The 15,229-nt window shown below is 37.8% G+C and overlaps 1 protein-coding gene across 5 annotated transcripts; it reads right to left on the reverse strand.

The window, feature by feature from the left end:
* Positions 1–3,020: 3,020 nt before the first annotated feature.
* gpat4 (glycerol-3-phosphate acyltransferase 4) lies at positions 3,021–13,743 on the reverse strand. 5 transcript variants are annotated; one of them, XR_003277400.1, is made up of 15 exons: positions 13,593–13,743; positions 12,652–13,171; positions 9,409–9,478; positions 9,050–9,332; positions 7,923–7,997; positions 7,458–7,547; positions 7,245–7,338; positions 7,046–7,161; positions 6,875–6,930; positions 6,692–6,777; positions 6,488–6,616; positions 6,288–6,367; positions 5,815–6,178; positions 4,280–4,728; positions 3,021–3,891 (listed from the first exon to the last, which is right to left on the reverse strand). XR_003277400.1 is itself a non-coding variant. In XM_026220169.1 (13 exons), the coding sequence occupies exons 2-13, from the start codon at positions 12,817–12,819 to the stop codon at positions 6,070–6,072; spliced, it is 1,356 nt and encodes a 451-aa protein (XP_026075954.1). In that variant the 5' UTR covers positions 12,820–13,171; positions 13,593–13,743; the 3' UTR covers positions 5,128–6,069. The 5 variants fall into 5 exon arrangements, 4 of the variants coding, with proteins under 4 accessions (XP_026075954.1, XP_026075956.1, XP_026075957.1 ...); XM_026220169.1 differs by lacking the exons at positions 3,021–3,891; positions 4,280–4,728 and having other exon boundaries at positions 5,128–6,178; XM_026220171.1 differs by lacking the exons at positions 3,021–3,891; positions 4,280–4,728; positions 13,593–13,743 and adding an exon at positions 11,301–11,438 and having other exon boundaries at positions 5,128–6,178; positions 9,409–11,131; positions 12,652–12,791.
* Positions 13,744–15,229: the final 1,486 nt, after the last annotated feature.

Genomic DNA, 15,229 nt, shown 5'->3' on the forward strand with positions numbered 1-15,229 from the left:
GGACAGATGACATGAGGTCAACTTACAAAATACACATAAACACACACACACACATATTACATTTCACACACATAACAAGGCCTAAATACTAAAAACTCACATGCTGAGTGCATAGTGACATATAATAATAATAATAATAATGATGATTTTAAGTGAAAGTCATGACATTTGCCAATTATGGTTACCCATGCTCAGAATTGGTGCTCTGCATCTAACCCATCCAAGTGCACACACACAGCAGTGAGAAGTGAACGCACACCTGGAGCACTGGGCATCTATAGATCCAGTACCCAGGGAGCAACTGGGGGTTCAGTGCCTTGCTCAAGGGCACTTCAGCCATGGGTATTATTGAGGGAGGAAGAGAGCGCTGTTCATTCACCCCCCTCGCACCTACAACTCCTGCCAGCACAGAGACTCAAACCAGCGACCTTCTGGTAACTAGTCTGACTGTCTAATCATTAGACCACAGCTGCCCCTTATAATAGCAATTCTATGATGCTCCTTTCAATTATGACTATTTATTAGAGATGTGTAATTAAAATGTCCCATGACTAAATTTAGACATTAGAGAACTGTAGAGCTCTGTGCTACAATTATACTCTAATCGTCATGCCGGCAGTGACCAGTTCTAAATGTTCATTAAAAAAAGGGAACACACATTTGTCCTTTTATTGCAAAAGAGTTTTAAACCTAAAAAAGGAAGATTGTAGATGTAATTTCTGAAAATAACACAGTCGTCACTCTGAAATATAAAGCAAACCAACAGAAATGAGGAATGTAAGATACTTGAAACAAACACTGCCAACCATTTTATTAAAAATATGTAAAATGACCTAAAATAGAGGCCGATTAGACAAAAACAAAAAGTTTGCTTGTCGGAATCATACCACTGTCTCCAATTTAAAGCTGAAATTGAAGTCGTTAAATGAATAAACACCTGTTTATTACTGTGAATCTGCTTTGAAACAATCTGTATTATATAAAGTGCAATATAAATAAATTTGACTTGTTTCATAATTCATTATTGTGAATCAATCTGTTTTTCCACAGTCAGGTAAACAAAACACCAGGCATTAACACAAAGTCACCATCATTCATTAATGATGAATCTCCATTGTCATTTAGGGTTTTAATAATAAATATGATGTGAACAAGCACCATGTTCCTTCATGAGGATAATGTGAGTTTGTATTGTTCCTGAAACCTGTCATTCGAGGCCTTCATAGTTCTGCATGGGGAGTGGAAGTCAACAGGGCACATCCCTTTAACAACTCTCTGTCACTGTATTCCTTTACATAATACAATTAGGTCAGACTGCAGGCTACTCAGGTGAATTGCTATTCATGCCACAACAGTAAAATAAAAAAAGACATCTACATTATGTTATGGAATACTCTTTTTTTTCCTGCGTTATAGCTGTGGGATGCATTCCAGTGATGTCATCTCTTCCGCAAAATGCCAGACATTAACTGAAAGCATAATTTCATCATGCAGCTACAGCTCAGTCACAAACTGTAGGTTTTCAATTATTGCAATGCAATAGTGAAACATGAGAAAACACTGCCCTCTAGAGAGGACTATAAAGAAATAACTGCCAAAAATCTTAAATTCATTCTGCACAAGATATATTGAAGAATGTTGGTGTACAAAAAATGGTTTGAGGTCCCATTGACTTCCATAGTATGGACAAAAAAATACTAGGAAAGTCCATAGGAACCAACACTTTTCTGTTTTGTTACCAACATTCTTTAAAATATATCTTCATTTGTGTTCCATAGAAGAAAGAAAGTTACATGCTGTTTTTAAATGACCTTATACATGAATAATGACAGAAATTTTATTTTTGGGCAGGATTTTTTTTAAATATTCCTTATATTTCAGTGTTTTATTCACATAAAGCTATCAAAAGGTTTCAGTACTGTTTATTATGCTTTTATGGTGCTTCTATCTTTTTGATAATCCTGATCATCATCAACTTTCATTTATTAGAGGGATAATTTGTACTTTTGTATTGCATCGAGTAAAATAAGACAGAAATTTTAGGTGAATTATATGTTTGCAATTATTATAAAAGTTTTAAAGGAATTGTATTTTTATGAGCATCATTAAAAAACATGACCATGAAATACACTTAATGAAAACCAATGCTATTATAGTTATATTATAGAAAAATATTTTTGTTACTTGAAATAAAATAAACATTAACTGGAATAAAATATTTTAAAAAATTAAAATTTCACCTAGTTGGCAAGGCAAATTTCCCATTTTAACTTTATATACTAATTTAATTAAAACTGAAATGCAATACAAAATATATATACATATATAGAATACAAAAAAGTTTCAAAAACACACAATAAAATGAATAAACATTTAACTAAAATGAAAATAAAAATGTTATATATATATATATATTTTTTTTTTTTTTTTTTTTTTTTTTGAAGGGTTCTTACACGATGTAACCACATCTCTCACAAGTGCACTATACTGGACTGCTCCAGATGGCAGTGGCGTTCCTGTACAATTCATTTATTTTAGGGATTTGAATGCATGAATGAATATAAAAGTGATAACGGTGATAACGGTGAAATGAAACCGTCAGGTTCTAGTCCCTCTTGTAATATTCTGAAAGTCTGGATGGCTGAGGTTGAACTGGTCTTCTGATTCTCATCAGCTCTTCAGGGTCAGCAGGCCTGTAGATCCAAACTAGATCATTAAAACTTACCCTGATACAAGAGAATGAGAGAAAATAGCATGGGCTATGCTCGAATTAAATTAAACGGATAAAAACATTTATAATGTTACATATGTTTTGATTTCAAATGCATGCTGTTCTTTGTGTCCTGAAAAAAAATGTATCAAGATTTCCACTAAGACATTAATATTAAATATCACTATACAACTTACATATATTAAATAACTGTAACATTCATAAAAGTGAGTAAAGCTTCTTGAGCACCAATTCAGCATATTCAATATTCAGCATAATCATGTGACACTGGAAACTGGAGTAATGATGATGAAAATACAGCTTTAATATCACAGGAATATATTACATTTTATCATACCATTTAGAAAACTACTATGTGAACCACTACAGACTATGGATTTTTTATTTAAATTTTTATAGTATGCCTACAAAGTGAGCTATGCAGAAAATAGTACATTAGTATTCTAAACATGATACTGTTATTACTTTTTCTTGGCAGACTGTAATTTGCATGCCACTGTTTGGATACTGTCAGATGAAGAGTTTTAGTGTACTCCTGCAACCAAAAAAATGATATTTTTGATATTTTTAAACTAAAGCTTAAACCATCAAATAAATAAAAATTAACTGAAATAATATAACTTTTATTTATCTAGTTCTCAATTTATCAATGTTGTTTAAAACTGAAGTTAAAAAAATTACTAAAACTAAAATGTAAAACTTAAAAAAACAGAGTAAGCAATTTATAAAAATAAATAAAAAATATGTCTATATCAATAATACTTAAATGTCACTGCCAATAAAACAAGGGATTAAATTATAAAATATTTCTTCAGATTAGGCTTGTTTTTTTGTGTGTTTTTTTTACTGGACCACAAGATGGCAGCAAAACCTTGAAAAGACTTAAACATTAGGTTGTCCATTTTATGATATTAAGCTAAATGTATAAACTTGAATTCAAGCCAAACATCACTACAATGTAGAATTACTACTGAATGTTTCCACATATGGTGTTGCTTCAGCTGCTTGGGCTGTAGTTTCTCTCCAGTGGGGCTCTCAAACACATGAAGGATGAGAAACGTGAAGTTGTTTGAAGACATCTCAGTGTGGTTCTGGTGAACTAACCTCTTGGACTGGCCCTGTCCCGACTCATGGGTTTGCTTTGGCCAGACGGAGGGGTCCTGGGTTGAAGAGAACAGCAGGAAGTTTCAACACACAAAACAGGATTGTTTTTACTAGTCTTATTCAAACAAACTGAATGGGCCTTTACTGTGGCAACATTAAACATTAATATTATGTTCACAAAGAGCTGGTCAGTTAACTGTTTGAATTATTAACCAAATTAACAGGAAGTCTTGGATAAAGGTGACCGCAGCCCAGTATGCTGACAGTTTTTGCAGTCTGTAAGATAATAAACTTATTCAGGGTTTCAGCAAAAAAAGCATCATGCACCAGTCTTTTTTTATATGATATGATATTATATTATGTTATATTATAATATATATTGTGTGCCTCTCTCTATATTCAACATAGCTCCAGTGTCCTGACCATCAGTTTAATGTCCCTCACCTGCAGTCTAGCATCATCTGTTTGGTTACCTTCACAGACCTGACAAAACACACTACGATAAGTCCTCACAGCTCCTTAACACACCATAAACCAAAGGCATCAAGACAATCTTATACTAAACACTTTCTATATTTTGTTCATAAGAAAATGTATGCCAAATATCTTCTACTCATCTTTAATACAATCAGGGTTCTCCAGAAGTTTCTTCCTTCTTACGAAACCCCCATGTGAGTGGACCTGTCAAATTCACTCGAAATGCCATCTGTCTGTCACAAGCTTTCAATGTGAATGCCCTTTCAGAACAGCAACACTGGTTTGTGTTTAGTAAGGCTAAGCGGCCAGTCGTGTATTTATGAACGTCCTCTGAAGGTTAGAGATAGAGGCTCTGTGTGTGGAGTCAACAGCATCTATGAACACCTGCACACGATGTTCTCAGCCGATTGCAGCTTCTGGTAAATAGAAGACCACAGATAAATGTAAGAAGCAATACCAAAATAAATGTACGTTTTGTAAACTGAAAATAACCAATTAGGTGGGTGCTGACGCACTTATTAAGGCGGGAAGGTGGTAAGTGCACGCTCGTGGCTGCCTGGTAAACATACCAATAGCCGCTCGCTCGCTGTATCAGACAGTACATGGATAAAACATAATTACAGTCATTATTTGTCACGTTATTACGTTCAGACGGAACTCGTTTCCTGTTTTTCTAGGCTCGAGTGTTAGACCATTACTTTTCGCGCTCTCTCAAGTCTTGTCAGTTTTAAAAACGCGCCGTTCAAGTAAAAAATGGTACATCTCTTTGAAAGCGCTCCTCTTTTTTATTCCACTATAAATAAATAAATGCGACGTTTTACCTTGAAATTCTGACTTTTATTCTCGCAGTTCCGAGTTTATATTACACAACCCCCCCAAAAAACATTCTTTACAGAAAAAAAACAACGCTCGTGATATTAACTTTTTTTTTTTTTTTTACTAAATTTACAACTCACAAGTATTTCCCCCAACACAGAATATAAATAAAATAAATAATAAAATAATGAAAATTATTAAATAATTGCAACTTAACTCACAGTTTGACTTTTTTTTTCCTCACAGCTGCTATTTAATCTTACAACTGGCACAAAAAAGTGCCAGCACTCTTTCCTAAATGGTTAGGTATTAACATTTCGATAATGTTTGAAAAATGTCTAAAAGTACAAATTAAAAAGTAGATGTCACATTGTTTAAAAAACATTTTACAAAATAAATAAATAAATAAAACAGAACGAAGAGCACATTATAGAGGCAGCCATGAGGAGATGAATGTTGAGCAGCTAAACACATAACGGACGTTATTCTTCATGGCTCTACCAACACTAAAGTTCTACGCACACCATCCTTTCACTTTTTCCTGTTTTTTTTTTTCCCCAAGCTTAAATAAATTACTTCAAACTCTTCCACTCTTTCTTCTCCTTGGACATCATGCATTATAGTATCAGAGAACAAATATTCAAGACTGTAACAGACTGTGTAAATATGCCATATGTAACTCTCACTCCAAATTGAAATCATAGACCAAGAATTGAATGCCAGAGACAATCGTGCAATGATGCAAAAGCTCCTGAGGCGCAGCAGTGAGCTGAGGGTCCGGATGCACCATTTCCCCATCAACTCCCAATGACTTCATCAGTTCAGCTCGAGCAGGTTCAGGAAGGGGCCAGTGTAGGGCCGCACGGCATCCACTGAGGTTCCAGGCTCTCGCCGTGAGCACAGAGCAGCACGTGTGAAGTCAAGCAGACAGCTGCGTCCCTTCACGAGCGACTGCGGTCTTCACTGCTGCCCACTAAAACCTTGCTGTAAAGTTTCTGCTGCTCCTCCTTGAAAACTTCTTTGACTTTCCCTCGTTTTAAACCACCATCCCTGTAAACATGCAAGAACACAAAAGCTTTGAGCTTCGTTTCATTTTAAAATTTCAATGCACATCCTTTTATTTACTAGTGTGTTTGACACTCTTTAAAGAGGAACCCACCACAATAAGTCTGCCAGTCCTCCCTTTCTAGCGATGGCTGCTTTGACCCTATTAGCAAACTGTACAGCGTCCTCCCCTTCCTGTAAAAATAAGAATAGAATATATATTTTCTTATAAAATCTTATTGACCCCAATCTTTTGAACAGCAGTGAATGAACAGGTAATGAAACCTACGTCTCATTCAAAGCTTCACCACTCACCATACGGCTCATAGGTGGAAGGTACCAGACGCTACACACAATGGCCCAGCTGCTCATCATGTGCAGCAGGTAGTTCACCATCCCAAACTTGCTACTGTTCCAGAACGCATCCCCAAAACGAGGGTCATACTGCCAAAATAACAGCCAAAGTCATGTAAAAACACTTTATCAACAACAAAGACAGGATATATAGTCTGTTCTTACTTTTATTGCCACAGGGTAAACTTTGCAGCCGATCTCAAAGCTTCCCTTCTTGAACATCATGACTGAAGTGTTGTTTATACAAGTTCCTTTAGAGAGAGAAAAAAAGAAAAGTGTATTTATGCCATATATTTCATACATGTACTTCAGTATGAAATGGTAATAAGCAAGAGTTCTAACACTTACCCTCTGGGAATATGAGGATAGGCAGTTTGCTTTCGTCTGCAACATGGTCACTCAATCTAAAAAAAATATATATATATTTTAAAAAGTAATACGTTTGTGACTAACAGAAATGTTCAAAACGTGACTGCAAATTGAAGGAGGTAAATACATGTGAGAGAAATGCAATGTTACCGTTTGGCCACTAGGTGTCGGTCCTTCACTTCAGACCTCTCAAACCAGATGTGAGGACAGGCCTTGACCATCGCCCTCTGAATGACCCCCATCAGACCACCATGGACCTGACCCACCTGATCCACACAGAGAGACAGAGTTAATGCATATTACATTCAATATCAACACTGAACCGATATCAACACAAACATCACACTACCATAGCGTAGCACCCGTCACTGGCCAGAATGATGACATCGATAGGTGAGGTGTGATTGGCCACGCAGATTCCTCCGTTTTTGGGTTTATTCTCACTTGAAGCCAAAAGAAAAAAGTAGAAGTACTAAGAAATATGGAAAATAAAACCACACAACAGGCATATACATCTAGTAGTGTTTAATATTGCCATGTGGTAGTGTTTATGTGTCAGTACCTGTCATGGTAGGTGATGATGGCCGTGAGGGCTCTTACACAGATCCGGTAACACATCAGATGAACCTTGTCACTGAGATAATTCTTTATTCTGCACATTAGAGCACAGACATCAGTGTTAACATACACATTTACATACCAAAAGAGATCAATTTATTCTTGTGATGTAGAGCTGATTTTCCAGCATCATTACTATAGACTTCAGTGTGACATGATGCTTCAGAAATCCTTATAATATGCTGATCTGGTGCTAAAGAAATATTTTTTTCTTATTATCAATGTTGAAAACACTTGATGTGTAATATTTTTGTGGAAACATTTATCTCTCAGGATTCTTTAATGAATAGAATGATCACAAGTACATTTATTTACAGCACACAATTGAGCCAGACTGGTGGATCACAGGACAGACAGACATACGTCTACTGTGATGTTTGAAATCACAACACAACAGCTTCAGACATACCTTCCGTTTGGAAACAGTCCAACAACTGATGTCAGAACCACGAGAAGACCGACACCGGTGAAAGCAAGCGTGACCCTGTTAAGAGCAACAACAGCAAATGTTAAAAGCAAAATCTAATAAAGACGCTGCTTAGCATAATCACTGCACAAATATTATGTCTGCATTAGACTAAACAGTGAAGCTTACGAACAGCCCCAGGTGACTGGCACATTTCTCCAGCATAGTTCTTTTAAATAAAAATATAAGGTGTCAGTTTAACCTTGAGCACTTAGCACTTGGCACCAGAAAGCTTTAAAACTGCTGATGGTTTAAAATTGCCGACAGTTTAAAACCGCTGACTTGCATCTGATTTTAAGGTTTGGCTATTTGTCACTGAAATACACTACACATTAGTTTCAGACATATTCCAGACCAAATATTAAAACCCTAGGCCAGTGGTTCCCAACATTTTTCAACTCGCGGCCCACACAACCAAACGCATATGTTTGCACGGCTCACTGCAAAAAAATTAACTGGCCCCTATTTTTAACTATTCTTGGGTTAATAACGTAGTACTCAGAAGCTAGATTGTTAATTGTCTTTATTGAATGAACCGGAAATGAACAGAAAATAACTCGGGCTGGCACCACTTTGCACAACTGCTATTGTTCTGTAGCATATGCAGCAAAAATATTTAAGATAAATTGGCGGTTTATTCTTAAACCAATCAGCGAGCTCAAATAGTGGAAGCATACTTACAGATTAATATTTATTTTTTCTTAATTATATATATGAAATTATGTTATTGTGTTATGACAGACATTTTTACATATATGAACAATATCATTTAATAATTGGCAGCCCACCTGCAATACCATCACGGCTTACAGGTTGAAAACCACTGCACTAGGCATTACATACTTGATGAATTCGTAAATAGTTACAGAGAAAAACTGGGCATTTTAGACTAAACTGAGAATCACACACAAACACACACTAAAATGTTTGATATACTCCAACCGGATGAAAGTAAAAGAAAAAATTATACACAACGTTTTGTGAAATCTATCAACTCCAAAATCTGCAGACTGGCTCTGACTTACAGCAAAACAAAGCATTCATGCAGTATCCACAGATCTTCCTCTCACCTGAGTGGGAGCAGAATCCCATAGCGGATGAGCACTCCCACCCCCCAGAGCGCCGTGAGCCTGGTGCTGATGTGGTGGAAGTTGTAGTTGCTTCGGGTCAGCAGGTTCCAGGACTCCAGCTCCTCTGCCGTGAAGCGTTTGGTCACCTCGTCATCGACGATGCTCTCCACACCTCGCCGGCAGAAATAGAAGATGTCAGACATGTCAAACTCAGGCTCCGCACCACCACGCCTCATTTCCTGGATCTCCTGTTCGAGGGACACTGGCTCTTTAGCAATGATCCCTGGACAACAAAAGAGCAGGGTTATGATGATGTTAAAGATATGATGTTGGTGGCAATGATCTTTTTAGTGTTTCACCATTGCTGTAGGGTTTGTAGAGATGCTGATTCTTCTCTTTGGCTCCTCTCTCCATTCTTAAGGTCGCCCACTGAAAGCAGAACGAGAAATAGTCCAACAAATTAAGTTGTAATAGTACAGCACAGTATCCTGGCATGTGCACAGTCGTATCGCATTAAAAAGCCTCAAAACAGTAATAATATCTTTCTAACTGTGGTATTTCCACAATTTAAAGGAGCAAATACTTACTGAATCGTTTCATCATGTTCTGGTGATGGATGCTCGGTTCCTTATGGAATTACATTACATGAGTCATGACATCTTAATTGAATCACTTAATCATCCTCTTGTAAACACAATGTTATATATCCCCAAGGCAGGCTGGACTCCAGACCCCACGAGAGCTCATACAGCTGTCATGAGGACGGGGAAACAAACAACATTCAAGCCGTAAACAGCCTTTGGTGAGTCAATCCCACAGATTCACAGGCAGCCGCCCAAAACACCACTAGGGAGGAGAACACAACGGCTGACCCATGCGTCTTCACTGGATCCTGGAGCTCAGCCACTGACAGTTCCACAGACCTAATTTGAACCAGTTCTTTTCAATGATTCACAAAACATCTGTCAATTACTAACAATGAAACCTTTAAAACCCATTTTAAACAAGCAATAAACAACATTTAACCAAATATTTACTTAAAACGCAGTTTCTAGGAGCACTTGACCCAAACGAATCAGTGTAGATTGAAACGAATATGCTAAAAGAACCTGTCTGTCTTAAACATGCTGCATCATACTAAACTGAAAACAGCGTTTCTGCATAGGTTTCAAAAACTAAATTAAGATGTACAACCTTTCTTAAGATTAAAGTGATAGAGTTGCCCATGAACAAATTTATAGAGCCCCAAAACAAACCATGAATACCAGATTTTATTACCGCTAATACTTCAATACATACAATTTATATGTTGATCGATACTGTATTTTGCTGATAGGAAAATAATGTGTTTAAAGAAAAAGTAAAAAATAGTCTTTGTAATTAATGTGTTAAATATAATGCTTCGTTAACGGCCCACAACAAAGCAACAAGGGTTAATGTTGTATTAAATGCCAGATAAACTTGTGTAATCAAAATCCTAATAATATCCAGATTTTATGCTTTTTTAATGAATGTGTTTTGAACATTTTATTCTTTTGAGTCAATTGCTCCAAAAAAGTGCATTTTAACTAAATACTGAGTGAGATTTATTTTTAAGACTTGTTAAAGACCCACAGAAACCCTGTAAATGTTTTCTATGTTTAGCCTTGTTTATCTATACATGCACATGTATGTACACGTGTACACACAACATCTGATGTTGCTGTTACTGCATCTGAATTTTCCCTTAGGGATCATTAATGTGGATTAGCCAAGCAAGGACAGCAGCTGAGCACCGAGTGTGGAAAGATGTCCATGCACTGTGTGAAAGTAAACAGTGACTCTCGCAGGCGCTGATGATGCTGTGACTCAGGGAGATGCGGAAGCGAAGGTCAGGATAGGGAAAGAGTGAACAGTCAAGCTGCTTGTCAGACTAAATCTCACTATCCTGTTCAGGGTCACCAGACAGAAGAGTACGGAGAAGTTAGTCACTGGAAAAAAGCCATCTGGAGTTTCTTAGGGAGTCCGGAGAGGGTCGGACCGAGTGACTACATCAGTCCAGATGGATGAGAGGAGAGTGGCACCATAGGAGGCCATCAGAATCTATTTTAGGTCACACACAGAGCTCTTACTGGCATGCATTATGCAAAAAAATGATTACAAAAATTAAAAACATTTAGGCGGTTAAGGATTTTATTTTAATTTAGAAAAACATTGTGATTTAAAAAATATATTCTTGAGGCATTTCAATTACAGAGCATTGGTGGCAAACCTTTTAAGCATTAAAGCATGCAATAGACCTAGTGATTTGGGTCACGCTATCCAAAGTAAGTGAAATCTTTGATACTTTGTTGTCAGTTCCAAAATGAGAATCCTCAAGCATCAAGAACAGGCCACTGTTTCTCCATTTCTGTGTGGAAACATGCAATAGGATTTCAGCAAAGTAAAAAATAAATAAAATACATTTTAAATATATACATTACTCTAATATTCCAGTTAGGGCTAGGCGATATGGCCAAAAAATTTTAATCTTGATTTTATTTTTAGAACATTTGACCTGATTTTCGATTTTTAACTAGTCAACTTGAAAACGTAACTACAACATGATTCAAGTAAATACATTTCTCTTTCAAGTGCACCACACATGAAGTTAACCGCATGATGTAAATGTTAAACAAATCACTTGTTAAATACCTTTGCAAAAAAGATGCACGAACTACAACCACGTCTTGTACAAACTTGTCTTATACGGGTCAGAATAATACAAGGAAAATTATTTTAAAAAGTCAAGGTAATTCAAAATGATTGAAAATATAACACCATAGTTTTTTCAATGTAAACATGGACGTGTTTGACTGTTGCACTCACTTCTCTTGCAGCATCTCATGCATAAAAAAGGCATTCTAAAAACGCAGTGTTCAAGATAAAAGTACTGCTGCATTTTTTTCCTATTCTACTGCCCACGTCGCATCTTTGTCAACACAAAAGTGCATTCAGTGTCAATGGCACCTAGTGATATATTCTAGTTCTGGTCCTTCACAGATAGGTACACAGTGGTAAATTAACATTTTGTGACTTTTTTAGACTTCCATCTTTGCAAATTCAAACACAGGGCAGCTTGTTGATTTTATGAAGCAAAAAGACTTTTCATCTCGTGCTTAATGAAACAGACTAACACCCACTGGAGGAAACACATTTCTAAAACTGGCATTCCTGGTATTCACAATCTCACCCATAAATTCACACCTCTACAAACAACTTTGAAAAGACCCAAACTAACAGAGTCCTGCAACAATGCATGTGGTCCATAAAGTTTTGAATATGACAGAATGTGTGACAGCACAGGATAAAATGAGGCAAAGTCAAATGACAGCAAGACCCTCCAGACTAATTCGGTCAATCGTGTTCTATTTTGAGCCATAGTGAACAGGAAGAGTGCTGAGTCTGCAAAAGTAGTAAAAACACACCTGAAAGACTACCTGAATGACCTTCCAACTTATATTACAAGACCACTGCACCACAGACAGAGCATCAAACCTGCTTTAACTTTCCACAGCTTCAGATATTCTTGAGTAATTTAATTACTGTAAAATGACAGATATACTCAAGATCAACTCACTCACCTCAAAAAGCTTGATGAGGGACTTCATATACAGTCTGCGGATCCCAAAGGACACACCGAAGATTGCAGGTACGATGATGAACACCAGAAGAAGGGTGAACCACACCGTGAAGGAGATGCCCAGGAGCATACAGATCAGGCTATCGAAAGGGAAGAGGTAGGACTCCATCTTGACCACAATGTGGAGACCGGACGATTCAAAGGAGACAAAACTACCTAAACACAGACTGCTGGACTCCTCTGATATGCTTCAATTTCAGAAGCCTACGCTGAAACACAGCCTTCATGGGCATGTAAGGAAAATTATAATTTATGCATGAAGCAAAAGGATGAATATCCACTGAATAACAACTATAGACATCTCAGCGGGACACATCAAGGTTAAGAAAACCCTGAATGGGACTATGCATAAGCATAAATATCCAATCCTTCCTGCTTTTACAGTCTCTTGGGAGGAATATTGTGCTTCAGTGATCTATGTGAAACGGTCTCACTTCAGTCCACTGCCATTTCTGTTATATCTAGAAAAACAGTAAAGAAAAACACAGGAATATGAATATGAAGTTTTCGATTAAGCTCAAAACAAAGGACTTACATAAAATATTCAGACATTATATGCTAAATAAAATGATACATGCCCTTTTAGATTCATTATTTAAATCAGAATTAGATTCTAAATAATGAAATGTGTTGATAGACACTATTACATTTCTATATATAACACTCTTAAGATATTCTTGATTTAAATTTCTGAGATGCATTTAGATGTATATCTAAAGTGCATCATAAATTGATTAAAATTGTGGTTGAATGAATATGAAACGTTTGTTATACACATGTGAATGACTGGATGCTAAAAGGCTAATCCCTAGCTTCTCTTTCAATCACGTAATTAACCCGTCAGACGTATTTAAATGTATGAAACCCGTTGTTTACACTGACCTTTTCAAGGTAGATGTCGTTTAAAAGCTCATTTATCTTCTCAATATAACAGTTATTTTTACATTCGAGCATCGTGAGACGCTGCTGTTGTTGTTGTGATTATACAACAAGTTTAAGCGCATCAGCAGCGGCGCGAGGCACGGCTGCCGCGACTTCCGCTTCCGGTGGGCTGAGGATGACACCTCATTGGCCGCTTTGAGCCGTTGCCACGATACGTCAACGCGTCCGCCATGTTAGTGAGGGCAAGACTATATATATATATATATATATATATATATATATATATATATATATATATATATATATATATATATATATATAAATAGAAAATCCTCTGAATCGATCTCAGCTCAAGAAACACATTTTATTTAAGTTTTCAGTTCTGCCTTTCTCTGGAATAAAGTGGTTTATTTGTGAAGACAAAACCTGACTACTAAACATTAATTCCCCGATTTTCTATTTTATTCAATTAATGAGTAAAATAATGTAAAATACTTGACGATGCTTGACATTTTGTTCTATAATGCACATTAAACACACTCATGCAGAAAACACACATTTTGAAACAGTGGTTTGTTTTTCCATGTATGTTGGGCGGCACTTCGGAGCATGTTCGCGACTCGGTTGATTCAGATCGGCACTTCGGAGTCTGTTCGCGACTCGGTTGATTCAGATCGGCACTTCGGAGCCTGTTCGCGACTCGGTTGATTCAGATCGGCACTTCGGAGCCTGTTCGCGACTCGGTTGATTCAGATCGGGACTTCGGAGCCTGTTCGCGACTCGGTTGATTCAGATCGGCACTTCGGAGCCTGTTCGCTACTCGGTTTATTCAGATCGGCACTTCGGAGCCTGTTCGCGACTCGGTTGTTTCAGATCGGCACTTCGGAGCCTGTTCGCGACTCTGTTGATTCAGATCGGGACTTCGGAGCCTGTTCGCGACTCGGTTGATTCAGATCGGCACTTCGGAGCCTGTTCGCGACTCTGTTGATTCAGATCAGGACTTCGGAGCCTGATCGCTACTCGGTTGTTTCAGATCGGCACTTCGGAGCCTGTTCGCGACTCTGTTGATTCAGATCGGGACTTCGGAGCCTGTTCGCTACTCGGTTTATTCAGATCGGCACTTCGGATCCTGTTCGCGTCTCGGTTGATTCAGATCGGCACTTCGGAGCCTGTCCGCGACTGTGTTGATTCAGATCGGCACTTCGGAGCCTGTTCGCGACTCGGTTGATTCAGATCGGCACTTCGGAGCCTGTTCGCGACTCTATTGATTCAGATCGGCACTTCGGAGCCTGTTCGCGACTCTGTTGATTCAGATCGGCACTTCGGAGCCTGTTCGCGACTCTGTTGATTCAGATCGGGACTTCGGAGCCTGTTCGCGACTCGGTTCATACAGATCGGGACTTCGGAGCCTGTTCGCGACTCTGTTGATTCAGAACAGCACTTCGGAGTCTGTTTTTATTATCGTGTGACGGTTTGTAGGTGTCCAATCTGTCGATAAGTCAGGTATGTTTTCTTCTGTCCTGATGTGAGAGTTATGAGAGTTGCCCGCTCCAATATGGCGGCGACGTTGACGTGCGGTCGAGCGGCCAATGAGGCGTCTAGGTATTTATATGTCTATGGTCCCGCCCACCTACTGC

This window comes from Carassius auratus, chromosome 35, assembly GCF_003368295.1.
Source record: "Carassius auratus strain Wakin chromosome 35, ASM336829v1, whole genome shotgun sequence".
NCBI classification, from domain to species: Eukaryota; Metazoa; Chordata; class Actinopteri; order Cypriniformes; family Cyprinidae; genus Carassius; species Carassius auratus.